Genomic DNA, 26,256 nt, shown 5'->3' with positions numbered 1-26,256 from the left:
GGTGGTCAATGTCCCAAGCCTGTGAGTGTGTGTGAGGCATTTGGACAATGCCCTTAACAATGTTCTTTAACTTTTGGTCGGCCCTGAAGTGGTCAGGCTGTTGGACTATATGTTCCTTGTAGGTGTCTTCCAATTGAAATGTTCTATATCCTATTATATTCTATCAATTAAGTAAAGAAAGGAAGTAATTAGTTAGGTAAACAATGTCTTGGTCTTTATTGTTTTCATCAGTAACTGTTACATTATCCCTTATAACAATGCCAATTAGAGCTCCTGCCCTAAGTGCTGTGGCAGAACCATATGTTGCGTGGAAATGACCATAATTCATATATTTTGCTTTTCCTCTGTATTTTTAATCTCACTGCATTCTTGAAATGTTCAAATGCTCTGAAAAGAAAAGAACTGCAGAAACCTGCAGTGATTTTGTTTACTGGGCCTGCTGCATGTGATCTATTTAATTTGTCTTTAGCTGTTTCTTTAACTAAAGGCATATTTGGATCATTAAGAATTTTTTTACTCATTTTCTGAAAGAAGAATAAAGTCAATGCAGGATTTGGGTGTCTGTACAGTGATCATAGAGAGCCTTGTGGTAATTGTATCTTTAGAGGGCAACACTGTAATGTAAATGACATGTCAGTTTTGAAGGAGAATTAATTGCAAATCCTCTCTGTGATTCAGATACTCACTGTTTTGTGTTTTCTGCTTCCTGTTTTCTGACTGATGCCCACCTTTCTTTTGCGCTTGGCTGAGGCCAGATTTGTATACCTGTCTGTCAGCCTGATGCCTTGCAACCAAAGGAACCATCGACCTCCAAAGGACTTACAAAACACCCTCTGGTAGAATCGATTCTTGAATTTGGCTTTAGGCGGCTTGTCAGCTCCGTCTAATCGCCAAGATGTTTCTCTGTCTGACTTTCTTTGTGTCTGTCCTGTTGTTTTAAGTTACTCAGAGAGGACACTACTAATTTGATGAGTCAAACCATGTTAAAAGAATCAAATCTGCTACTCCAAGAGACATAGGGAACAATTGTCTTGCAGCCTTGATTTCTGAGAATCATCCCTTTAGCCCTTGTATACTTTGGAGTTAAGGTTTTACACTCCCTTTGTAACAAAACAATATAATGAGATAACATCTAATAATTTATCTCTATCCTTCCTCTGTCCCTTCCTTTCTGTGACTGAAACATGAATTTAATCCAGAGCATCTGAAGGCCAATCTTACAAAAAAGGTTTTTATCAGGATTAGGTGACTCTGCCTTTACATGCAGTTCTCACCTAGCTCTCTGGATGGAGCTCACGCTGCTTCCAAAGGAGCTCGAGTCGGAGACAAGCGTTTGGCTCTTCACTGTGATGTTCTCTGTCCTGTCCTTCCTCCTCTGCTCTATTCAAGCCTTGCTTTATTGTACTGTATTTGACTATCATCTCAAATTTGCTTGAAGTGTACCTGTTAACTTCCCGAATTTTCAATGGAGTTCTCTGATAAACAAACAAGCAAACAAAGAAACCAACAAAAAAAACCCTGGAAGCTTCCTCTTCTCACCCTTTTAATGTCTCACTTTTGTAAGGGTCATTAAATTTTATCCTCATTTGAGGAACAGAGAAATTATTCAACTGAGTGCAGCTCCAAGGGTGGGTCTGGCAACAGTCTTCGAGTATGTGGTCTGTGAGTTACCAAAGCTGAGCAGAGAGATCCCTGGTCCGCTGCCCAGGCACCTGGTGATCTCTGTGCCACCTTGCAGCCTCTGAGAGGGATAACAGATGAGAGGTGGGGGGAGAGAGAAGGGATAGCCATTTGTTTCCCTTACAATGAAGGTGCAGATTGCAGCCAGCTACAGCAGCCAAACAGTATTGACAACTGTGTTTTGGCATGGTGGGCCACAGGGAAAATGGAGAACCCACAACTGAAACTCCATTGACATAACTTGTGTGATGAGGGCTCACATCTTTAAAATGATGATTTATTGCTGCTTCTCTTCAAAGGATAATTCAGTGGAAGATCATCCCTCAGATGTTAAATTATTCCCACTCCTGGGCAGGAACCATTATTTTATTAATCACTATTTTTCCTTCCTGAAATGCCCTTTGTGCTTGAGTTTAACTGGAGGCTTGAAAAAGACTTTTACACAAAAGCCTGTTTTCTGAAAGGTTGTAGTTCTCTTGTAAAATATTCTGTTAGGATATGGCAAGAGAATAACTTCCGATTAGGAAGTTGTTGGTTTTTTTTTTTTTTTTTGCTTTGCAGTACTATTTTTAAAACATGGATGATAAGCCAAAAAAGCTTGTTTTTCCTGTAGTAAGATTTTTCTGTAACATTATTAACCTCCTTAGGTCATGGAGCACAAATCCCAAGGTCACTGTGCAATCATTTTTTCCCTACTGAACTTGCATGCTGCTTTGCTTTATTTCTCTCTAAGGAAGTTGTATATGCAACATTTGTTTTCTTCACATCTCTCTGAGTCAAGAGGAGCACAGGAAAATACATGGACAGTACTCAGCTATAGGTGGCTCTCTCGGGCAGTGTTTGGTGCCTTTGTTTAGCCTACAGGGTTTGTTCTGCTGCTTCAGAGAGCTATAGCAAACCTCCCTAAATAACACAGTGTAATTTAGGCCAATAGCCCTTAGGAAATCAAGAGCCATCTGTACAAGCCCCGATTTAACAAAGCATAGGTAGTTTAAAGGAGGTAGGTGTCCGTGGGTTCTCCCACTGAAACCATTCGTTTCTCAGATGGAACTTACTGGCCGTATCCAGCCCTGCAGTCTATTATCTGAATCCCTGCCATCTTTCCCAGTTCTCTATGGTCTCTCTCTCTTCACATTTGGGTGATTTCACTGCCATACTGCTCAGACCAGAGGTCCAATGTCTGCTTCTGACAGTGGCCAAGCATTAGCAGATGTTTAGAGATAAATGTAAGGACAGGGCAAGCATAAAGGGACATGTTCCTGCTATCCTTTCCTGGCCTCTGACAATCTGCAGCTCAGTTGTTTCCTAAGCCAGAAGTGATCTCTTTGTATTTATTCATATTTTCCTGCTCTGAGTTTGTCTAATGACTTTTTGAACCCACAACAATTTTTATCATTTGCAACTTCCCAAGGCAATGAGTTCCACTGCCTCACTGTGCTCTGTGTGAGAAAGCATCTCTTTTGCTGGTCTGGAAAATGTCACCTTTTCCCCCCGTGTTCTTGTAGTGGGGAAACCAGAGAATCTTCATTGACTGTTCTGTGCTTGTTCTCACTTTTGCTTCTGTATAACCTTGGCACAAGAAATACATGCTGGCGGAATGGAGCCTCCTGCTTTTCTTCACAAAGCCTGTCCAGGGCATGCACTAGATACAGTTCTGAAAAATAACATTTCATTAAGACCTGAGGCATGCCCAGACAAAAAGGCCAGGCACCACAGCTTCAGGAGCTGAAATTAGTCTTGCTCAATGCCATGCTAATTTTTCAAAAAGATGACAAATCATCCAATCTTGAGAGTGGTCACTGGGTGCCCTGCAAAAATTAAAAATGCCTTTTGTTTCTTGTGGGGTTTGTGTACTCATCCTATGAAAAATAATGTGAAAATATGACAGAGGACCAGCCCTGAGACTCAATGCCTCCCTTATTTCAAGTAGACTTTTTCAGGAATGAAGGCCAGCACTTCTTAGAGAACTTCACAAAGTGTAAGACTGCTTCAGAGCACTTACAGAAGCTGCCAGACACACTTCAGAAGAACTAAGAAAAGAGGGAGAAATTTCCAAAGGCTCTAACTGCATATAGACACTTCATTCCTGTTCAAAAGCCAATAGGGCTGACTGCTGACTTCCAAATTTACTGGTTTTACTAGAAAGTTTGATTCATATATTCTTGAAACAACCTTATCATTTCTAAACTGGAAAGTGTACTTTAGTTGAGTGCCAATGGAATCTTGGCCACACTTTTCCTTTGTGGAAGCGAGTGTTCTGAAATTACAGAATCACAGAATCAACTAGGTTAGAAAAGACCTCTGAGGTAATCTCTGTCTGTATTCGAAAATTTAAGGCTCTGCTTGTAGTTGCATTGCAAGGAGCAATGAGCAAGTCTCCTCATAAGGTTGAAATATATTGAAGTTCAGAAAAGGCGGTCACTACTTACCTAGTTTGGAATTTGGTCAGGATTTTTAGGCTACCACTCCTGTACCATTACTGAGATAGCTGTTTGGAAAATGCCAAGTTTTAGAGTGATATTTTTTCACCTGAAAGATACAGAGAGTGTAGGGTATTTTCCTTCTAGAGTAGAAGTGTTCAGTATTTTTGTCTGAATAAATATAGGTCTTCGCTTTCCATCAGATTAACATTGCCTTTTTTTTTTCAAGTCAAATATTTATTTCTTATCACAACTTTAATTTTTGAAGAATAATCTCTCACATCTTGAATTTAATTTAACCTTCTCAGGAGGACTGGGCTTTCCTGTTCAGTAACAACAGGAGATGTTCTTCTCCACTGGCCAGAGTTGAAACTAATAGCCATGGCATGTTTGCTTATCTCTTATCTCTGGGGTTAGATTGCTGCTGTCAGCTTCTCCCTTGTTATCTGGCTGCTGCTACTGCTCACTCAGTTGTGCAGGGATGTCAGTTCCATTAATAACCTGAGCACCGTGCAAACAGATAGTGGAAAACAGGTGAAGGGAGAGGAAATTGTATTTAACCCTGATCTCACAGCTGTCATTTTTCAGACTCTGCCACAACTCCATAGGGCCAGAATGGGTGTGTGACATCAAAACACTTGTGACAAATCTCATGCTTGAAATAGAAGAAGGGAGACAGATGGACAGACACACCTGCAGATGCTCAGGGACCAGAGTGAATCTGAAGATTTGTGGCAGAAATGCAACATGAAAGCATTGGTATGCTGAAAGACAGATTCATTCTTCCAAAGGGCAAGAGATCCTCTACCACCCCTAGAAGTCTTAGACAGTTTAAGCTTTAACTTTCATTATCTTTTTTTGTTTTGATAAGTAAACCTGTCTCCTGTAGAGGTACAATTACAAAGACAGTGTAGTTCCCCAGCTCAGCAGTAACAGATATTGAGATATGGGAGACCCATTCTCTGTATGGAGAAGTCTACAAGGGCACGTTCAGGTTTTTAATTAGCATTCCCTGTCCATTTCCGATAAACGTGCATTTCCTGGCTGTGGTGATCTCCATGTCCTGTATATTGCTACCTGAGCCAGTTTGAGTAGTGTTAAAAGGAGTCACTGCCTTGTCTTGTCCCAGCTGTATCTAAACTGCAGCTGAAGCTCTCTTGTGAAATGAGAAATGAAAAGGGAATTTTTCATGTGCTTTTCATTATTAAAAAAAAAAAAATAATTGCCCTGCAACCTTTGCTTAACCTTGAAAATATTAAATGAATATGAACTGATGCAAGCAGAGGCTAAGGTCAGAAGTTGTCACTTTCTGGAACAGGTTATTCAAAGTTTTGCATAGAACTGAACAAGAAACACTGTGGTAAATCACATCCCATACAGTTGTGATGGGGAGAGAGCTTCCTTGCCCTTCCCCGATCCCTGGGGCTGCCTCTCTCTCAGTGTTTGGTGCACTCTTCAGCACACTAGGGGTTTTGGGTCCCTGGGGACTTTCATTTTGCCAGCGCTGTGGTTTTTGTTAAGCTTGCTGCTTGCCCAGAGCTAATACAAAAACAGCAGAAAAGATTTTTGCAGCAAGGTGGGTGTTTTTCTAGCAAGAGGTGGCATGAAAGTGGGAGTGTGGGTCAACTCATGAGGTGCTTTGGTGGTGAGCAGTGAAACAAATCCAGGAAGGAATTTCTATTAAAAATGCAACATAATAATTCCTGCAGCTCACCAACATAATAAAGTCCAGCCAAAGGTGTCTTTTTTTTTGTGCCATTGCAAATCCTTAGGATTCTGATGCAAAATTTATTCAGTAAGAATATCTCAGGTAATTTCAAAACACAAAGAGAATTTTCAGTTGGAGGAGTATTTGGCTAATGCTTTTTTTTGTTTCAAGACACAGTTGTATTAAAACATATAGAGTATTTCCTGAAAATAAAGACATGAGAAGGTACAGCCTTTTAAAGTGCCAATTGTGTGTCCAAGCTTAGCTCTGGTGCACAAGCTGTTAGAGCCCTGTCAAAGGCAGTTTAGCAGCATATACCATGAGACATATATATACCAGCAGGATGCTAACAGTAGTCTGTGCCTTCAGACCACAACGCTTGCTTCTGGCTTGTTTGACGTGCAGCTGGAGGAGCTCCTAGCTGTCCACACATAGGCATGCCCTAAGTGATCCACAGGTGTGCAGAGGGGAATCCAGTGCAGAAATCCCCATGCTGGAGCAGACTTGTCACTACTGGTGTGGTGCCATGATGCCATAGCTGAGTCGTTTCCATATCTGGACATCATCCTTTTTTTCTGGACCATGAACATCATTTCAGCTCCACTGAGAATCCAAAGACCCTTAAAACTGACCAAGGTGCTTTGGACAGGAATGGTGTTATAAGGTGTTAAACACATCCTTTGCCAGGAACTTGGTTGTCATGGTCTGCAGTATAAGTGCTCTTATGTATTGTATAATCAAAGATGAAGATATTTTATGTGTTTCTTTTATGCCACAAAGAAAGGTGTTTAATTTACAGACTTATGATTATGTTAATGAAAGACAGAATTTATGTCTGTTATATATAATATTCTGTACAAAATAATGGAATCATCATTATTGTCATACAGAGGTTACAAATGGAAAATGGCATTCAAATATAATGGGCAAAGGACTTCTTTTTCCTAGCAAAATTAAAGCAAAGCTGGCAGCAGAATGGGTTTGGAACCAAGATGGTAGGAGAAAATAGGAGTAGGTCTATTAATTGTACTGCTGCATTGAACTGAGGAGTTAACGCTTGTGAAAATATCACAGTCAATTAGTATATTTATATCAGTAAAACCAAAATAAATATACTAATTTCACACTTTCTGTGACTTGGTCCAGTTCTATTGCTAAAAAAAAAAGAAAAGATAATCTAATGTGGGATTAGTTTAAACTGAAAAATTAATTCCAGTGAAACTATCATCACAGTGCTGGAACCAGTGACTGAGTCTTAGTATTCCAGAGAGCCGGAAGCGAAAGGGATTTAGGACAGGAAAGAGTGTCACGGAGGTAGATTGTTGCTTTTTCTGGCTCTTCTGTCCATGATAGTCCTACTAAACTTTTAAGTGCTTGTATCTTTATGCTTAGTAATAGTAATATTGTCTTGCTAGATAGTAGCTATTATGACTGAACATATAATCCCAGTGAACAGTTTGCTTAGGAATTGCTGTGTCCCTTTTCCTCTTTGTTTCCTAGGATTATAATGTATTGTATGGTATTTTAAGTGTATTAGGTAGTATTTTCTTGTCAGTAAGTTTTCTCTAAGTGAGGCTTTGGTTTCAAAATGTGATTCAGAGGAGGAGGTAACTAGTGTATCACATAAGTCTTCTCCCCTTTCCCACATCGTGTGTCCCCAGAAATTTTCTTGTGCAATTCCAGCACTTGCTGGGTCTTTCCATGCAGTAGTGAGTAATTCAGCTCACTGATCTGATGGAAAATTAGCTGGGGAAATATTTGGTTAGATTCCTGCTGTGGTAGTGAATTTCACAGAAAGCAGTCTCACGGAAAGATGTGGCAAGGAGCTGAGGCAGCCTTTGGAGGCTGTGGGTGCAAGCAGCATGAGCAGAAGTATGGACAGAGATGAGAGGAACAGGGAAGAAGGGTGAGGACTAACACATTTTTTCATTTGGTAGCACAAAGCTGTTATTTAGACTCGGTTTTGAAACTACAATGTGTATTTAACTGAAAGCAATTTTATGTGTATGTGATGGGTGTCATTATTCACTTAAGTCACTAGATATATTTTTTTTCCCCGACCTCAAGCTATTACAAGAATGGAATGAGAACTGTATTTTCTGTCTTCATAATCAATTATTTTAGAGCATTCAAAACAATTATTGTAGTACATAGGGGATGGTTATGGTGCAGTGTGAGGTGGTGGTATGTGAATTATTATTAAATGAAACACTAGCTCCTTAAAAGTCTACTCAGTTTCTATTATTTTATTATTGTGACATGCAAATAAAAGAGGACAGTTAAAGCCAAGGTTTAAAAATAAATAGTTTAATGATTATCTATATTCTGGAGTATGGATTACAGACAGTTCACTGCAGATCAAGTACTGTTAAAAATTGCCATTTCAGGCCAAGTGTTCATGTTTGAATTGCCACTTCACTTTTGATTGTATTTGAAAATGTGCAAATCCCTGAGATTTCATGTGGCCCCACAAAGGAAATACTATGCATCATTAAGGTGAGCCCAGTCTATCTCTCAGTCAAATCAGTGGGTCACTTCTTACTGACATCTGTAGGACTGGGCTTTAGCCCTGTGTTGGAACTTTTCTGTGTTTTGCCAAGATCCATAACTCCATTTTCCTAGTTTTTCTATACATGAGACCCAGTTAGATACAGTAGTATTTATGCAGCAGTTTTACCAGATGGCTCTTGAATTATCTGTTTTCAATGGAAAATGAAATGACCAGACAAGTACATAAAGGCTGAATTAATCTTTGTAATTAAATGGAACATTACTTTGCCGTGAATGATTTTAGCTTTCAGAATGTATTTCATGCTAATTTTTCAGTGAACTGTAATTGTATTAATTTTTTATATATTTAGAAGCTTGAAAATGATCTTCACAAAGTTATTTTGAGTCAAGTTGATATACAAAAGATCTGTGTCAGACTCATAAAACTTTGTCAGGGGTGAGATGTGTTGCGGGTTTTTTTTTCTTTACAGTAAGTAAAATATGTCAGTACTTAATGTTGCTAGCATATAAAATATCCAGATCATACTCTGCGTGGCAAAAAAAGGCTCTCAGATGGCTCACACACTTGGTTGTCAAGTGAGAATTTGAATAGACTGGAAACTAGGATGCTTTGGAGCATTGAAATACCTGTGCATTCCCACACTGGCAAGTTGTTAAGTCAAGAGTGAAAGGTCTTTTATTATATTGTCTCAGTAGTAAACTGAATAGCAGTGCTCTCATTGTGACAGAAAGACGCACTGATGATAAAATCTCAGCTCTGTTGAAGTCAGTGGGGAAACTTCCATGCATAATGAGAGGTGGAGGGAATAATCTCACTCTGGGTCCTCTGCCTCAGAGCCTGCTCTCTCTGGCTGCTGGGCTGGAAAACAGTTATCATGACTTACTCTAAAGTGAGCTGCTTCTCTGTGTCACCCCCTGTGAGTGCCTCTTGCTGTCAGTGACAGAAGAGTACTGCAGTGATGAGTTTTCTTAATTTACTCAATAGCCCAACTTAGGCTGAGCGCTTAACAATAGCTGGGGGAAGTACCCCATCACCCTTTTTCTTCCTGTACATGTGGCTATTTAATATGCAAATTAGAAAAAGGAATTAAATGAGCCTTTACACCATAAAACTGTGCATGGTGTGTTTATGGTGGATTCATGTGCAATTGCCACATGGCTGGTTCCTGTACATTTGTCACATTTCATTTGAGTTCCCTGTATGCATATGGATGCCTCTGGGAATGCTGGTCCCTTAAACATACTTTTAATCTTATCAAGGGGAAAATACTGACATCATTATCAAAGAGCAAGCCAATTGTAGACGAGATTTCCACTTTCTTGTGCTGTATAAATAAGGAGTCTTCAAACTGCTGTTAAATATTACACAAGTGAACAGAGAAGATAGGCACAGAAACAAGACTTCCAACATGCAAATTCAGAAACCTGCTCCCAGTATGGTACTTTCTACCTTGTCAGTTGTGTAAATAAATTGGGCTGTGTGTGGGGCTCAGCTGAGCAGGTTTGCACCTGATGCAAAGCTCCTAGGAGAAATCCCAGTTGGAGGGATTATCAAGGACTTCAGAGGGCTTCCTGTGTCCTCTCATAGGTTTTGCTTTGGCCATAGGAAACATTTTCCCCAACCAAGAGCCATGCATCCTTCGCTGTCAGCATCAGCTTTGTCTTATCTGCTCAGATCTCTAAACTACACATATTGTGCTAAGAACTTTTAAGTAACAAATGCAATAAAATAACGTTTTCCCCTTATCTATCTATCTATACTACAAAATACAGGTAGCTTTAGACGTTGATAAAACATCAAAGTACTGGAAGCAGCATTACCTTTTGAGTTTACTTTCAAAAATCTCTCCAAGACAAACTCTGTTATTTACTAGGGTTTTATATAGCCTTTGTAAAAAAATACCTCATAGTATAGTAGTGCCCAACTATTTTATTCTCATGTTTAGAAATCTCAATTTCATGTCACAAAGCAAAAGTATGTGTCACCTGACAAGTGTGCCCAGCTCTCCTGAGGCAGTCTGGCTGAAGAAGTCTTCCCATCTTCCTTTCCTAATGCAGCAGGGCTATGAAAAGAGTAAAGGGTTTAAGTGTCAATAAAATAAAATTTAAAAAAAGTTAATTATATGGTTACTTGTGAGATTATGTGATTATATTTGATCTTTAGCTCAACCTATGTTAGACCAGCTATTAATGAGCCTGGAGGCCTCATCTTCACCCTTAGAGATGCTTGGTTAAAGAGTGAGGTCTAAAAGGGCCAAAATTTGGCAGTCCCAAGCTGCTGCCCTCAGGGGGCTGCTGTGGAAGAAGAGAGTGAGAGGGATGTGGCAGATATTCCACAAAGATCCCAAAATGTCCATGTGGTGGAGATGGACATTACTTTGGTAACAACCAGACGATTAGCACCATGTGTTTAAGGGCAGAGCCCATCTCTTAGCAAAGAAGCACTGCCAAATCTAGGCCGGCTTTATACTCCTTTGCGTTTACAGCCAGTAAGGCATGAATTTATTTGCTTCTATTTGGAAGACAGTATACAAATTAAGAGCACTTTTAAAGGATGTAATCTAGCTCTAAACAAAAAATGTTCTTTTATATGCCAAAACAGGATCAAAAATTTTTGATCGACATTGTACTGACTAAATCATTAGTAAAATGCCATTGTACTGACACAGTTAATCCTTATATTTGATTTAAAACCACTGTTGATTTTTTTAAATGTTGCACTATAAATTGTTTTTAAAGGGTTTATTCTTCATCATATAAGCAATTTTTTAAATTAAATGTGTTTAATTCAAATCTTAAGGTGTTCAATTAAGTAGATTCCACACAAAGGTTACTGTGATTCAGACAGGTACTCTGGAACTCATGCAGAACATATGAGATTCACCAAACTCATTTAAGCAACTGACTTAGCAGAAATTAAAACTGATGAGTTTTGCTCTTTCCTTTTTCAAGGATAGTTTTAACTGGGATTTAAACATCGGAAATGGTAAAGAAAATTTTGTGGTTCCTTGCAAAGTTCAGTCAGTTGGACCTGACACTACTACTAGGAAAAAAATTAGACACTCCTCATTACCTACAAACTTGCAGATGAACAGTGCTCCCTCCCCAGCTTTTTATTCTCCCTCCTCCCCACAGCATTTAAAATATCTTGAAAGACTGCTAAACCTTCTAGAAAACTGAGAAAACATTCTGTTGAGAGGTTATTTGGCTCATTTCATATTTCCCATTCAGCATTTTTCTTCCATTGCTTTCTTTATCACTAGAGCAATTTGCATGACAATGGGATCTTTCTTGCTTAAGAGATCATCTACTCCTGCTGCTAATTTCCTACCTGAAGTTGTTATCGTCTGTTTGTGACATCTTAATTATCTCAACCACAATTAATTGTGATGTCATGAATGGAGGATTATGATTTTGGATTGGAAATGAGATTGAGAAATTGAAGGAGTTTGAAGAAGCAAAGAGGCCTTTCTTCTTGAAAAATAAAAGAGGAGACAGAATTATTTTGGTTAAATGGGCAGAGTCCTCCATCAGCTTCCTTCTTACAGTAGTGGAACAGCCATTTCTAATTCTGGCTGTCTGCCCTGTTGTATTGAGATACTATGGAGGGGCAGAAGGGACAAAGGATATAATTGTGCAGGAAGGGGAATCTTCCTTTGAGTAGTCACCCTCTGAAGAGGGAAATGGAAGTTGGTTGACCCCAGAGGGGTCCAGGCTCTGCTCATGAGAACAGAATGCGGGGTTGGTACGTCTGCAGTTGGTTTAGAGGCCAATTAATTTATTGCATTTCATATCTTGCAATATTCATTTGAGTTTTGACATCTGAGTTTGAAGAACAAGTGTCCAGAAGAGTGCTTTTTGAGGGGTGGAGGAAATTCCAAAGACTTATGGGGAAAATACACTCAACATCCTGAAAACATACAAAATGAAAGCTTAGCGCTACCCTAGTCCATCATAGCTTTAATTTATTTTACAGATTGTCACATTTCACATCTTGGTGTGTAGTCTTATCTTTTTGTATCCTTTTGCTTTTCTTCTGGAAAATTCTGTTTCCACAGAGATTCTGGGTGTAAGGGTGGCCTGCTGGTGTTTTTGTGAGAAGAATGCTCAGGCTGTTTATACATTCACACCACGATTTACAAAGTGGTAATACTCATCTACAGCTACTATCACTTCACACTGGAGTGTTTACACAGGCTGTGCATAAATACTGGGACCAAGTCATGATTAAAAGAGTTAAAAAAAGCAAAGTTAATGAAAAGTGAAGTGTTTTATTTTAACACCCTTACTAACATTAGTGAAAGGGCAAATATTAGTCCTGTAGTTTTAGGAAAGCACAATGTCCTTCAGAAGAGTGTGTGCCCATCTTCAGATGCAAATAGAAATGGCCCTCAGTAGAAATACATCAGTCTGCATTTGCTGGGACCAAGGTTCATTCACATCTGTGTATCAAATCTGTTTTAAGCATTGAATGTGTACCAGCTACTGTGCCATAGCAAAACGGACCGTTTTCTGTTGTCCTTTGGAAAACATTGTAAAAACAGGCATTTGACCATTTGATTAACACAAAAACTGGTAGGGAAAGTCAGCTGTTGAGATTTTGCACTCACATAGCTGTAACTACGCAAAAGCTCTGCAGGCAACAACAGACCCACTGTGATAATCTGACAACAGAATCTGGACCCTCTGCCTTGTGATGCCGAGCTCATTTGTGGCACCAATTTTACCTTGTAGGCAAGTTGATTTGAAGTTAAATTAAGATGCCTCTAGGGAAGTATAATAATGCAAAATGGAAACAGAGCAAGGGAAAAAAAAAGCCGTATGTTGATAAGTGGTTTTATCTGTCAACACTTTTTTTCTCATTTTCTTTTTCAAAGGCAAAAGCAGTTATGGCGAAAGTTGGTTACCCTGAGTTTATAATGAATGACACATATATTAATGAAGACATCAAAACAGTAAGTGTCAGACTTGCTGCTTTCTTCATTTACATATTGCAGCTATTCTTTGCTCTGTTTCACTGCTGTCTAAAATCAAAGCTTGTCTTTTGTTTGGCATGCACCTGGAGTTTTGCTTGCCTGGTTATTTTTGTGTTATTTTTTAATTAAGTGTGCTAGCTCTCGTGTCTAAATTGTCAATGCTGGCATGCCTAAATGAGATCATGAGGCTTGTGGGGAGTAAAATGCACCTGGGTGCAAAGAACCTTCCTGATAATAAGCATTTTAAAGGTTAAACATACACTGTAATTGGTATTTAGTTGTAAAAATGAAACAAACCAAAAGCATTTCTTCTCAAAATAATGGTCTTCAAAAACACAACAAGCATTTTACCTCAGAATATCACACTTTATGATGCCCTATATAGGCTCTCCAGGCTATGAATTTTATTTATGATTGTTGCTTATAGTTTTGTCAAGATGTCCTAATCAATGTATGGGCCTATTGTGCTGGCTGCTGGGCAAAGATACTATGGGGAGACTCCTTCCTGACCTGTTCAGCCTAAGGCAGGAAGGCAAATTATTATTATTATTGTTATTATTATTATCATCATCATCATCAGTGACAACAATAACAATATATGTCACCATTTTCTGACTGTGGCATGCATGTGATGAATTGTATTACTGAAAGTCACAAGCAAAATAGAACCATAAATTCAATCCTGAGCCAGTAAAACAAAGAGACACGGTCATCTTTGCCAGAACACATGAACAAACACTAAACAGAGACCTAATTTATTGAGAAAACTTTGAAGAACCAACTCTACCAACCTAGTCCTTGTTTGTGGGAAGTATATGGTGAGCTGGTGCTGTGAAGACAGTGTAATGAGACAAAGCATTCGCCCAGATAAGTGGCAATGTCTGGTGAAAAATACTGAAAAATCGTGGTTGCAAAACCATAGTTTACATCTGAAATACAACTTCCTCTCAAATCCTAGGATTGCTTTAAGCTGATGACAGGGATATCATCTGGATTTATGAACTATTAACATCCCTTTTGCCTGCATGGTTATTTGTATGTGTATGTGTAATTGCTATTGGATTTGGAAATTTATGGAAGCACAGAGCCCTATGGGTGTATATATTTAATGTGAGAAACAGTAAGAAAGCAGTGGCAGAACCCTCAGAGGGCACAGAGTATGAAGTATTTGTTATAAAATGTAAAGCAAACTGAGAAAGGGGACTTTGTGACATTGTTAGAAGTGGTTTTAAAATGCACTTTTAAAAATAAAAGTAAGTCTACTTCCTCCTGGAAAAGAGAAGTTCCATCTGCAATCCATTGTTGGGTGCTTATGATTTCTTCAACACCTCTCTGCACAGGAAAGAGCCTTTCCAGCGTTCCAGACCCTTGTGTATATCTGTTCCATTTCTGTGTTTTAACTAAGATCATAAAATATTTATTCTTCCTACCAAAATGTGAAAATTCTAATTGCTTCCATAATTGCTGAAAAATTAGGTGATTATCTTGTAAAAAATAGAAGTTATGCTTTTTATGACAGCTTTTGTTTCTTTGGATATGCTTTTAAAATGTCTGTGCTTTATCCATACAGCTGAAGTTTACAGAAAGTGACTTTTTTGGCAATGTAATGCAAACTCGCAAATACGTAGCCCAATCTGATTTCTACTGGCTTAGAAAAGAAGTTCCAAAAACAGAGTGAGTAGACAAAAGGCAAATTTACATACACTTCTAACAATGTTTTAATTTATATTATCTAATTTATAGGACAAATAGTATTATATATTAATTTTAATAGAATTATATACATGGCAACATATTATGATACAAAAAGCCTATGGGCAAACCCTCCTGTTATTCAGAAACTCCTGGGAGACGTGTGTTTTTTTTTTTTTTTTAATTCTAGGTATCCCTGTTTGAATGCACAGTAGTCATATTATTGCAGCTTAAACTTAATTTAATGAAAGAAGGGGTAATTGAATCGCAATTAAAAATGGATTATGTCTCTTGGTCACAGTTAGAGTTTGAAATGGTACAGCAGGGATTTATGAAATAAATTTTGTAAGAATGTTATTATAAGAATGTTATTATTAGTAATATAAATCAGCATTGTTAGTTACCTGCTGTTGATAGCAATGGTACAGAATGAAACATAATTTAATTTACATATGTTATTTTTATTTATTTGTAAACACAAGAGTGCAGATTGTGTCACAAACTGTCATAAAATACATGAGAGAATCAGTCTCTTTTTTTACTGGTGGGTAATCAAATCCTTAAAATGCAAATTAAAACCTAAGCAGAATCTAATTAGTGTAATCATGATACTTAAAAATTACTCCATCTACACACATACTTTGAAATTGGTGCTACTGCTGAGCTCCTGTGCTGGTATTTCCTTAGGACTCCAGAAAATCCTACTGAAACTGAGCCATACCTTGTTCTGAAGGTGGCTCCATGTTGTTCGTGAGGAAGGTAGAGAATGTTAGCAGGACATGCCAGTTAGAGTGCTGTAATTTGGCCCCATATATTGAAGGGACTATTTATACCTTAATTTTAATTTTGAATTTTACCTTCTTATCACAGCTTTCTCTGACATTGCACTGGTGAATCCCAGGGGATCATTTTAGGGATTTTCCTGGGTGTCAGGACTAGATCATGATAGTATATTCTCTTCAGAGCAACAGTTCCATGAGAACAGTGAAATAACACTTGCCACTGTATGGCAATTGTGATCAGCAACCTCCTCCTCGCAATCAGCATTGGGGCAGCACTAATACAGACTGTGTAGATTCTTGGCACGGTGGGAAAACTCCCCTGTAAGGAAATTAACTGGTAGGTAGTCCCTGACTCAAGGACTGCAGTATGAGAACTGTGGCATGAGTATGCTTAAAAAATGAAGGTTTTATCCGATTGCTCACTACCAAGATGGAACACTTTCTCATGTTTGTCTTTACCATTTTATTACCAGGACCATGTAATAGCCAACCCCCTCATCACCTTTGTTGTGCTTTTCTCGTCATCCCTCAGGGCACATTCTGGCCTGGGGGGTGGCAGTTTGATTTTTGGTCTCTTTCCTTTGTTAGCACACCTATGTGCTCTGCCTTCTGTAGGACTGGAGGTAATTCCACCTGAGCTCTGGTGGGGAGGAATAATTAGGGTTCCTGCTGGGAGATTATTCTGTCTCTGCAACTACTCAGTGATAGAAAAGGTCCCTGAAAGTGGTGCCACTCTGTCTGCTGCGGGGTAGCGAGGCATGAGAGTCACTGCTGCCTCCAATAAATTTTTTAAAATTTGTTAAAATAAACAAATGACTCCCACTCACCAGTCTGAGGCATGGCCTCAAAAATATCAGCCACTTTTTAGCCATTTGCCATCTTATTTTCTTTATGTTTCTCCCTTCCTCTCTTTCTTTCTTTCTCTCTCTCTCTTTTTCTTTGTTTGATTTTGTTTTTCTAAACTTTTACATTTAATAGAACACCACAGATCTTTTGGTGAAGCTTGGTGCTGTGTTAGTAGATAATTACCCTCGGGATTTTGTTTCTGTTTAGTTCATTTCTTCTTTTCCCTACTTTAGTAGCTTTTAGCATAGCATTTATATTTAGAGATAGATACTGCAATATTGTCAAAGTTGTGGGCTGAAAGAGATAAATAAGAAAATGAGTGTTTAAGGAAATAAGTTACCAGATAATAAAGTAATTACACCCAAAAAGTAAACCACAATATTCTTTTAGCAGACGGTCCTTGTTTCTCAACAATATTATTTCAAACTGCAACGACTTTCCTCAGCACTGTCAACTAACGGAAAATCAAAATGAGGGTTCACACAAAGCACCAGGGAAACCCCATGAGGGGATGGACAGAGGAGCTGGGGGATACAAGATAAAGGAATTTGATAAAACAAGGGGGAATGTGAGTATCAAAGTAGAAATTAATTATTTTGGAAATTAAACAGGTTTTTAATCTAAAAAGAGGAAAAAACCAACAACCTAGCAGGAGTAATTATCAAAATTCTTTGTTTTCTGTTCTGCTCCCTCCATCCCTAGCAGTTGTCTGCCTGACAGGAAAAAGAAGCATGTAGGAAGTCAGATGAGGCATTGCTCAGGGTGTGGGTGGGGGAGCTACTGGTACCAAAGAGCTGTGACAAGGTATTGGGGTGCTGAAGTTGCCTGTTCTGCATATCCCGGGAGCCAGGTTCCTCTTGGGCTCCACAGCTGCAGGAGGTGTAACTTGCTGTCCTCAACACCCGCTTTGGATGCAGCTGCCATCGTCACAGCTGGCTGGGGAGATGGCTGTCATCTTCACAGCTGGCTCTACTGAACAAGAAAAAAAGTGCTCAGGTATCAACAGAGAGACGAACAAAAGGGATTTGTGCAGGTGCTGAGGAATATGGTGCACAAACCAGCACTGGTTACATTGAGGGGGTGGATGGACGAGGTGAGGCTGGAAGGGGGTAGTGTGGGAGGATGAGCACCAGGTGTGAAGACAATGATTATAACCCAGGTGAGACACAGCTAGAGCAGAGGGAAATGAAAGACAGTATAGAGGGAAGTGATTGCCATATGGAAGGGAGAAATAAAGGAGAGTCAGAGTTTTAGTTGCATTTGCTTCTCCATCCATGGAGCCACACACATTCATACATATATGTGTATGTATATGCAAACACACACCTGATGCACCTTTTTATCAGTGATTGAATCTGTCCTTCTTAACACTGATATCATACTTGTAAATAACAAAGCATTGGAGGACTTCTTGGGCATACCGCTTCATCATATCAACATTCATTCATCTCTGTCCTTTGAAGTGAGGACATAATGTAAGATTTTAGACCTGGACAAATCATTCGTTTTTCACTCAGCTTTCAGTGCTGGGGATGTAGACATCTGGTATCCCTATCAGAAGACACAAAGAAGTTGTGCTATGAGAGGATTCCTGAGTCTTCTCCAGGACCTATTCCTATTTTTCTTCGCCACACACTGTTGTTGGTAAGCCCTGACTCTTGGTTTGACACAAAGGAGGGCAGCTCTGAGAGGGGCTGTGTTGGGTGCTGTTAAGGACAGTGTAAAAGCTCCTTCTGCAAAAAGGGAAAAGCAGCCATGAAAAACACTGGGTAGGTTGTTGTCTGTTGGAGAGACACTGCTGGAGAGCTCAGAAATTGTATGGGTGGGACCTGCCCTGGAGAGGAGAGGCTGGAAAGGAGTCTCTCCTGGAGCCTTGTCCTGGTCTTTGAACCTTGTTTTAAACAGTGAAGTGGCACTGAAGGCTCAGACTTTTCAAGCAGCTCAGTGAAAGAGGATAATAGATGAGAAGTGAAGTTGTTCTGCTAGTCTGAATGGAAGCATTCTTGGTTATTTCTACTCTTTTGTGGAAAATACTTCCTAAATCTTTCTGAGAGTGGCTCAGAATGGTACAACAAAATACTGGCATGGAAATATGCTCCTTTCAAAGTGTTAGATATGAAATTAAGCTCTATACTCTACTTGCAACTAGAGAACTCTTGTTCTTTCTGTATGGCTCCTAAGTCTCTTTTTCCTAGCTGCTTAAAAAGACAAGAACTTCATACAGGGTCATTTTTGAGGCCTTGTTATGAAAAAGCAACTTAGGAAGAACTTAGTTCAGTTTTACAATGAGAAAATCAAGGCTGCTCTTGGTCTTTGGCTCATACCAAGCTCGGGAAACAGGATGGGCTCTGTTATTGTTGTGGTAGATCATGAAGAAAGAAGCTGTCTCGGGATGGGGATGCTGTGATATGTCTTTGTAGGTAGTCTACAAGCTCCAAGTCTGTGAATTTACAGGTATGAAAGTATGGCCAGAGGATGGTGTGATGTCCTCCCTCAGTAACTGTGGACAAAATGTCAACAGCGTTCACTCTTGTTCTTGGGCAAATTGAGGTGTTCCTGTGGTGACAAGTACATGTGTCACTAGCTCCTCACTCAATAAAAATGGGTGCAAACTTGTCCTGTTAAGAGAGGTGTCACTTGTCAATGAAAAGCTCTTTGACCACTGCTTGTGGTGGTTCCTGCCTTCAATTAGCTGTGGTAAGCCCCCAGGGCTACAGCAGCAAAGAGGATGGGGAGAAGAGCAAAGCACATTAGTGTGTTTTGAAGTATCTGTTGTCCGTCTCAGGCCCTTGATTCTCTAACTGGAAATGAAAGACTAAGAAAAATTTGAAAAAAGGGAGGATTTGCTGTTCCAGAAGCCTTTTTCATGCTTAAAAGTTGCTGTTTGTGAGACCGGAAAGGCTATTTTAGGTAGAACAAGCCAACAGGGTGAGGTGGAAGTCAGAACACTATGTGTCTTTGATCAGACTTACAGTAACATGTAAAGTGTTGAGTGTTTCAGATGGATCCTTTTCAGATTGTTTCTTTTCTTGTCAGAAATGGGGCAGTCCCCCAGATCTACTGTTAAGCCTGGAGAACAGGTCCCAGAGCATATGTGGCAGGCTTGCATCCTTCAAAACAGTTCAGCTAATTGCTGCTTTGAACAAACATGACATTGAAATGTAGTTGATTAAACCTCCTAATTTTTTTCTTTATCCCCTCACCATACACATTCTTCTTTCAATTTTCCATTATCTCATTACATTACCTCTAACATTTAATCTCCTTATTATGGAAAAAAACAGAAAACACACCAGAAAACAACTTCACCCTTCTCCTCCCATTCACAGTCTCCTAATAAACAAACCAGGGAGAGTCATCTGTGGCAATTAGAGCCTATAATGTGATGGATGGTTAAGATATGTACATGATAGCATTGTTGTTGCCTTCATCGATTAGTTTTTCTATTTGATGCATTGTAAAATAAGCTGCTCAGCTTGAAGAATAAGAGAAGCAGTTAAATTTATTGATAAAACACAAAATGCTGCCATTTTAAAACTCTTCCCTTTGTTACATGGTTTATGTGAGGACATTAGTTGTCAGAAAAAGAGTCAGGATCTACAGATGACTCATTTATTTGATGGTGCTATTTTAAAACACAGATTGTGTACGTGATTGTTACCGATATCGCACATTTTCCATGTTCTTGTAGATCTTCCTTCGTCTTACTCCTTGTTTTGCAGCTCCTATCTCTTCTCTTTGAAAGAAATTTTCCAAAGCAAGTATATTGCATTCATGTAGCTTTACGAAACTTTGGAGTAATGCATTGCTAAAGACATCAGGATGTTCCTGTTTGGAGATTTACTGGACTCACTTCTAATTTATTATGAATTAACCACTAATTCTCATCATCTTTATTACTTTTATCTCAGTTCTTCCTTACGAAATCATGAGGTGAAATCTTGGGCTCACTGAAGTCAGGCTTTCATCTGAGGTGATTTGGATCTTGCTGAAGTCAGTTGAGATTTTCCAGTCTGTGGTTGAAGCCACTGTCAATATATATGAGCTTAAACTAAGGAGATTCTTAAATCCCATTTGCCATTCATAGAATCATAGAATATTCTGAGTCGGAAGGGACCCACAAGGATCATCAAAGTCCAATCCTGTTCAAATCTAGGTTTTCCTCCAGTATGTATGAGAAATCAAACTACGTGAAGAAATTCTTTGCATTAGGTTTATTTGTTTAGGAGCACACTCATGGCCATGTTTATTGTGTAGGGTACAGAACACGAAACTGTTCATTTTGAATTTACATTCCCAGAAAGTACCAGCTTGTGTTGCTGGCATAAACCTAATTGTTCAAGTAGTTGTTCAGCAAAGCCTCTGAAACCACTACACTTGTTTCAAAATGCTCTCTAATTTCAACAGGGAGTTTCTCCACACATGATTAAAATCCACCCAAGAGAGTTTTCACAGCTGCTGTCAGTGTGGCAGCCTCTGCTGCCTGAACTTCAGTTCATCAGCACGGCAGACCTCTCAAGCACAATGGTCACCTAGAAATTAAACAGATTAGGTAATAGAAAGCTTAAGAATCACTCCAGTTGAGCATTCATTGACTGTACGCACTTAAACTCAGTGAACGGTAGATTTCAATGTTCTAGAAAGTGTAGGTAGCATGTGTTGAAATGGATAAATACTCAAGCTTTAATGTATTCTAGATCCTTAATATTTTTGATTCCTTCTACTGAGTTCAAGTTTTATCTTTACTCCTTTTATTTATAGAGATGAGTAAGTGTACTGACAGATATATTCTTTTGCTCTTACTACAGGTGGTTTACAAGCCCAACTACTGTAAATGCTTTTTATAGTGCATCTACCAACCAGATCAGTGAGTATCTGACTTCTGAGCCTAATTATGAAGTGCCTGTTTGGGATTGCATGTATCAACCATCAGATAATACTGTACCATTTTTGTTGTTTGTGACTGAAAATTAAAAGTTCAAACATGGTAATTCAGCTGTGAGACTTAAGTGAGAGGATAGTTCTGTAAAACTTAGGGCTCTCACAGATTTGAACTCCTGTTGCTCGATGTCAGCTGAGTTGCAGTGACTATGTGTGTGTGCTCTTTCCATTGCAAATGATAGCTTAAATCACTTTTGTTAAGGCCTAGATTTTCTGTCTTCCATTTTCTGTAACAAAAACATGTGTATACATACCTCCATAAATACACAGTGATAGCAATTCTGTCCTCTAGTATTGATAGATATGTAGCAATAAATGACTAGAGGAGACTGTGATATAGACCAGAAAACCTAAGAAGAGGTGTCCAGTGGATTTGTTCAAGATATTCAAGCACAAAGAGTGGTATCTGTAGCTAACTTAAAATTCTTACCTTTATAGTTTGATGAAATTATTTTGTGTGTACATTACCATCTTATTCTAATTTTAGTTACTGGTTGTTTTAGATAGCATAAATTTAGGTGTGGAAACATATAAGGTAAAAGAGTTCTTAAAAGATGTGTATGGATTTGGATGTTCATTTCTGTTTGCTTTAATGTGACTTTGCATTGCAAATTTCTAATGGGCTTTAAAATTCTATACCAGTATTTCAGTGTACAACAGAGTCACCTTTACCCTGGCACTTCTCTTTGCTCTTATTAGCTTTGGATGTTGAATTAGCCTTCTTGTTCTATGCCATCAGGGTCTGGAAGCTGGCTGCCATCTTCTCTGTGATCTTGGTTTCCAGAGACAGGACTATCAAAAATTGCTGGGTGACTCCCCCTTTTTCTCCTGGATCTCTTTTGGTAGAAGAGAAGTAGTTTTTGAAAGGCACAAAATTAATATATCACACTGAAGAAGTTACAGCAGGGGACTGACAATCTTAGTCTGCTGGTATCTGCTTCTACCAATTTTTGTAAACAATGTTGCCTTCAAACCACTCAAATTCTTTCAAGTCTAAGTGACCTCATTTGTAAAGTGTGTATAATAATTAGGCAGCTCTTTTGATTAAAATTATTTCTAGGTTTAGATAGCTCTGCCTTAATTAGAGGCCTGCCATCATTAAGCAGTCACATTTTTGCTGATCATCTGAGGGAGCACTTGAGGCTCCCCTAAGCCAGTCACAGCTCTGAGGTACCCGTGAAGCATGACAGCTGCTCTTCCTGAGGAACTCAGCACCAGACACCACCGATGCATTGTGTGAGTGGAGAGGAAGCCCAGTCAGCACAAAATGAGAACCATCACTGTTACAGCTTCTTTAACATTGTATTCTTTCAAGTTGCAGCAGTGCTCTGCTCTCAGCTTCTCTGCCATGGCACATTAGAGAAAACTGTAATGAGAGGCTGGGGTCACTGAAAATTTCACACTCACTGTGTCTAACAGTGTCACGAGGCAGAGAGTTTTCAAATGTAACCCATCTCTCGTGGGTGTAGAGGCAATTGTATTTTCTGTCGCAACTGCTGACCTTCTTGTTCTGCTAGCACATGGCCTGGAAGCATGGACAGTGCTATTCACAGCCCTTTTACGACTGTTTCAAAGAGGAAAAGGATTAATGTGGCTCTTTCTGAGCAAAACCCTCTCCTACCAGAGAGAGAGGTCCAAACGTAATCATGCCCTAAAAATGATGTGCAATAGGAGGGAAGAGTCATAGAAAGGCACAGCACAGTCTTTCACTGCTGGCTGGTGTGTTTTTATTGGGGAAGAGGCCCTGTGAGATGTGGGAGGAACATTCTCAGGTCTGAAGCTGCTGATAAATATTTGACACATCACTACTGTGTTTCCATTAATGCTGCTGGGAAAGAATGGCTCTGCTGGAGAATGAAGTTTGCAAGCCCATGCATACTCGTATTGCCTGATATATTTGCTGGGTAAATCTCACTGGGCAAATCTCACATCCAGCAGTTCCTACCTTACTGCTTTGCAGCTGTGTTTTCAGTACTAATCCAAACAAAGTTTAGAGGGACTGGTCACACGCTACAAAAGCTGTAGCATTTTAAAGGCCTAGTTAAACAACAGAAAAAAAAAAGTTCTATTAACCAGAATAATTTGAGAATAAGAATTAAGCATGAGCTCTACCAAATGAAATTTATAGTTGTCATATAGCAAGCCCACAGAGATTTTGAGGACCAACTTTTTAAGAGCATAAGAACTAATAGTAGAACCTTCTTTCAAATACACTGAAAGAGGAAAGTTTCTAAGACATAAAAGTAAGATAATTCATTTCATTGGAAGAGTTTGGGAACTTCTAATCCTGGAGCTTTTTTCCTATGAGAGGTAAGTCCCAGAAAGTGTTTAAAATCTAGTGTCAGTGGAAGGCACTGTAGAAGAAATTCATACAATGAACTGTGACAAATATAAGGACCAGATAATATTCTTCCAGGTATTTCAAAGGAACTTAGACATGACATTGATGAACAACCTGCTTTGATGTATAGCTTATCACTTATAGTGGCCTCAGCACAGGAAGAATAGGTATGGCAAGTGTCAAATCCTTTTTTTTTTTCAAAAAAGAATTCATGGGGATCTGCATAAAAAGTAATTTTCTACCCTTATATGAAGGAATCTGATCGTGACTACAACATGATTTAATAGACAGAATGAATAAGCATGTGATATAATGGTGAAGAGTGAATGTGAGTATGTGAGTTGCTTTTTGCTTTTTCTTTTAGAAAAAAAATCATGGTTTCTTAGTCTACTAGAGTTTTTTTGAAATTCAGAATCCAAGTAAGTATGCTTGATATACTATGTTTATTTCCATAGAACACTTTTGAAGAAGTTCTTTCCCAGTGCTATTACCTGGATGTTGTCATGGGACAACAAAGGAAGCCCTTTCATAAATTAACAGCTGGATTTTAGTGTGTTCAAGGGTCATCTATTTTTGCTTTTTGTAAGTGAGTTTTCTAAGGGGAATTTGAGAAATAAGAATTTTAAAATACATAATAGAATTTGATTATGGAAAACAGTGTTTCTACATTGACTGGAAAACACTTGGTTGCAAAAGTTGATTCTAAAAATTAAGACTATTTAGTTTCAAAATGGAAATGTACTGTTTAATAATGTCCACATAATCACAGCAACTCCCAACTTGTTTAATCACTGAAGGCTTTGTGAAAGGGTTTAGAGGAAAAACAATATCAGTGCCTTAACCCATGGATTCTGAAAAGGAGCAATCATCAGGTACCTGCAGAGGTGGAGAGGAATCTGAAGGTCCTGATCACTTCTGAACTTTAGGCAGATGCTTCTGCTTTCAGAGCTCAGAGCACAGGAAGATCTCTGACACACACCTGATGGAAGGATCACAAATTCTTCTGTCTCTGTAGTCTGTATCACTGACATAAGCATTAAAAAAATCACCACAATCTCCATACAATTCCATTTGATCTTCATATACATGCAATCTGTTAGTGTTCTCAATTTGACCACTTGGCTACTCAATTATTGGAAGAAAAGGTCTTTTTTCACTAAAAGTGAAAATTAATAGAGAATAGAAACTAGATTATTTTGGAAAATATTTAGATTTGTGAGAATACAGCAAAACTTATGTATAAAGTACATGTGCTGAATTTTGCTGCACTTTAGTGCACACAGCCTTATGTTTGTTATCACTTTATTTAATTTCCATTACTAAACTGTTGATAGCTTGAATGACCAAAAATTCTGTGAATATCTCCAAAGAATAAATAAGGAAAAATAAGTATCTGTATCTAGGTAAGATGTCCTGCAAAGAGCAGAGTTTAAAAATATGGTACATATAATTTATCTTATTGCAAGTTTAGTCCTGATGTTCTCTTTACATGAGTTCTATTTATTTATTTCCTCTTTTTCCATAATTCAAAGTGACTTAGAGTAATTACTATGCATGTTTCTAATGGTTGTTAATAACTTTTCAATCCTAGTTTGGATAATTTTTCAATTTTCTATTCATTTGCTCGTCAATTTCTACTCAATTATAGGTACTTAATAGGGACAACAGGTATGTGTCATTGCTTTTAGAGTCTCAAATTGTATCTAAGTACACTTCATATAATCTAAGCAGCATGAATACTATCTTTTTAATTATCATAATTGGAACACCAAAAACACATTCCTAAAGGATTAGTTTATTTTAATGCACTCTAGAGCAGTCAACAAATATGTGCTGAAAATAGATACAAGTGATGATCAAAGTATACTAGCATACTTCTGTTCAAGAAAAGGTTTTATTCCATTACAGCACTAAAATATTGCCCCTTGAATATGTTAGGGATAGAAGGGAACTGTGCATCAGACATTTGGTGTGTTTAATTTTTTTCCCCATACTTATGCCTCTAGAATATATCAAAAAAGTAACATTTATGGGTTGTGAACAGTAATGAAAAGGAGATGTACAATGAACTGAGACAAATATAAGCAACACATGAGGTGTAAGTCTGAATAGATGTACTGGATAATTAACTAATGTTGATATTATCTCTGTAAGTTTATATCCATGCTCCTTCTAAGTCATTTGTGCTGGTACTGCAGTTCTCTAGTGAAAGTCAAGAGGCCTCTTCAGAGAGAGGTTTCATTACATGTTACAGGAAGGAGATATAATCTACAACAGAATTTAAAAATTGCATTCAAATTAGCATCCATAGAGAAAACCAGAGATGAGAGTTCATATTAGCCAGTAAGTATCATCTTTA

The 26,256-nt window shown here is 38.5% G+C and overlaps 1 protein-coding gene and 1 long non-coding RNA gene across 2 annotated transcripts in view; one reads left to right on the top strand and one right to left on the bottom strand.

Moving 5' to 3' along the window:
- Window positions 1-26,256, top strand: part of PHEX (phosphate regulating endopeptidase homolog X-linked) — a 97,068-nt gene that overhangs the window by 51,782 nt on the left and 19,030 nt on the right. Inside the window, exons 13-15 of the mRNA XM_027645828.1 lie at window positions 13,197-13,274; window positions 14,866-14,969; window positions 21,424-21,482. Of these exons, the coding sequence (XP_027501629.1) occupies window positions 13,197-13,274; window positions 14,866-14,969; window positions 21,424-21,482 (241 nt within the window). The remainder of the gene's footprint in view (window positions 1-13,196; window positions 13,275-14,865; window positions 14,970-21,423; window positions 21,483-26,256) is intronic.
- LOC113948331 lies at window positions 8,999-11,641 on the bottom strand. The gene is made up of 3 exons (XR_003528105.1): window positions 11,393-11,641; window positions 10,306-10,368; window positions 8,999-9,178 (listed from the first exon to the last, which is right to left on the bottom strand). It is a non-coding gene; the product is annotated as an uncharacterized LOC113948331 (long non-coding RNA).

The sequence above is a fragment of the Corapipo altera genome, unplaced genomic scaffold (assembly GCF_003945725.1).
Source record: "Corapipo altera isolate COAL_440 unplaced genomic scaffold, ASM394572v1 0, whole genome shotgun sequence".
In the NCBI taxonomy this organism is placed as follows: Eukaryota; Metazoa; Chordata; class Aves; order Passeriformes; family Pipridae; genus Corapipo; species Corapipo altera.
This window is presented reverse-complemented; position numbering and strand designations above follow the sequence as displayed.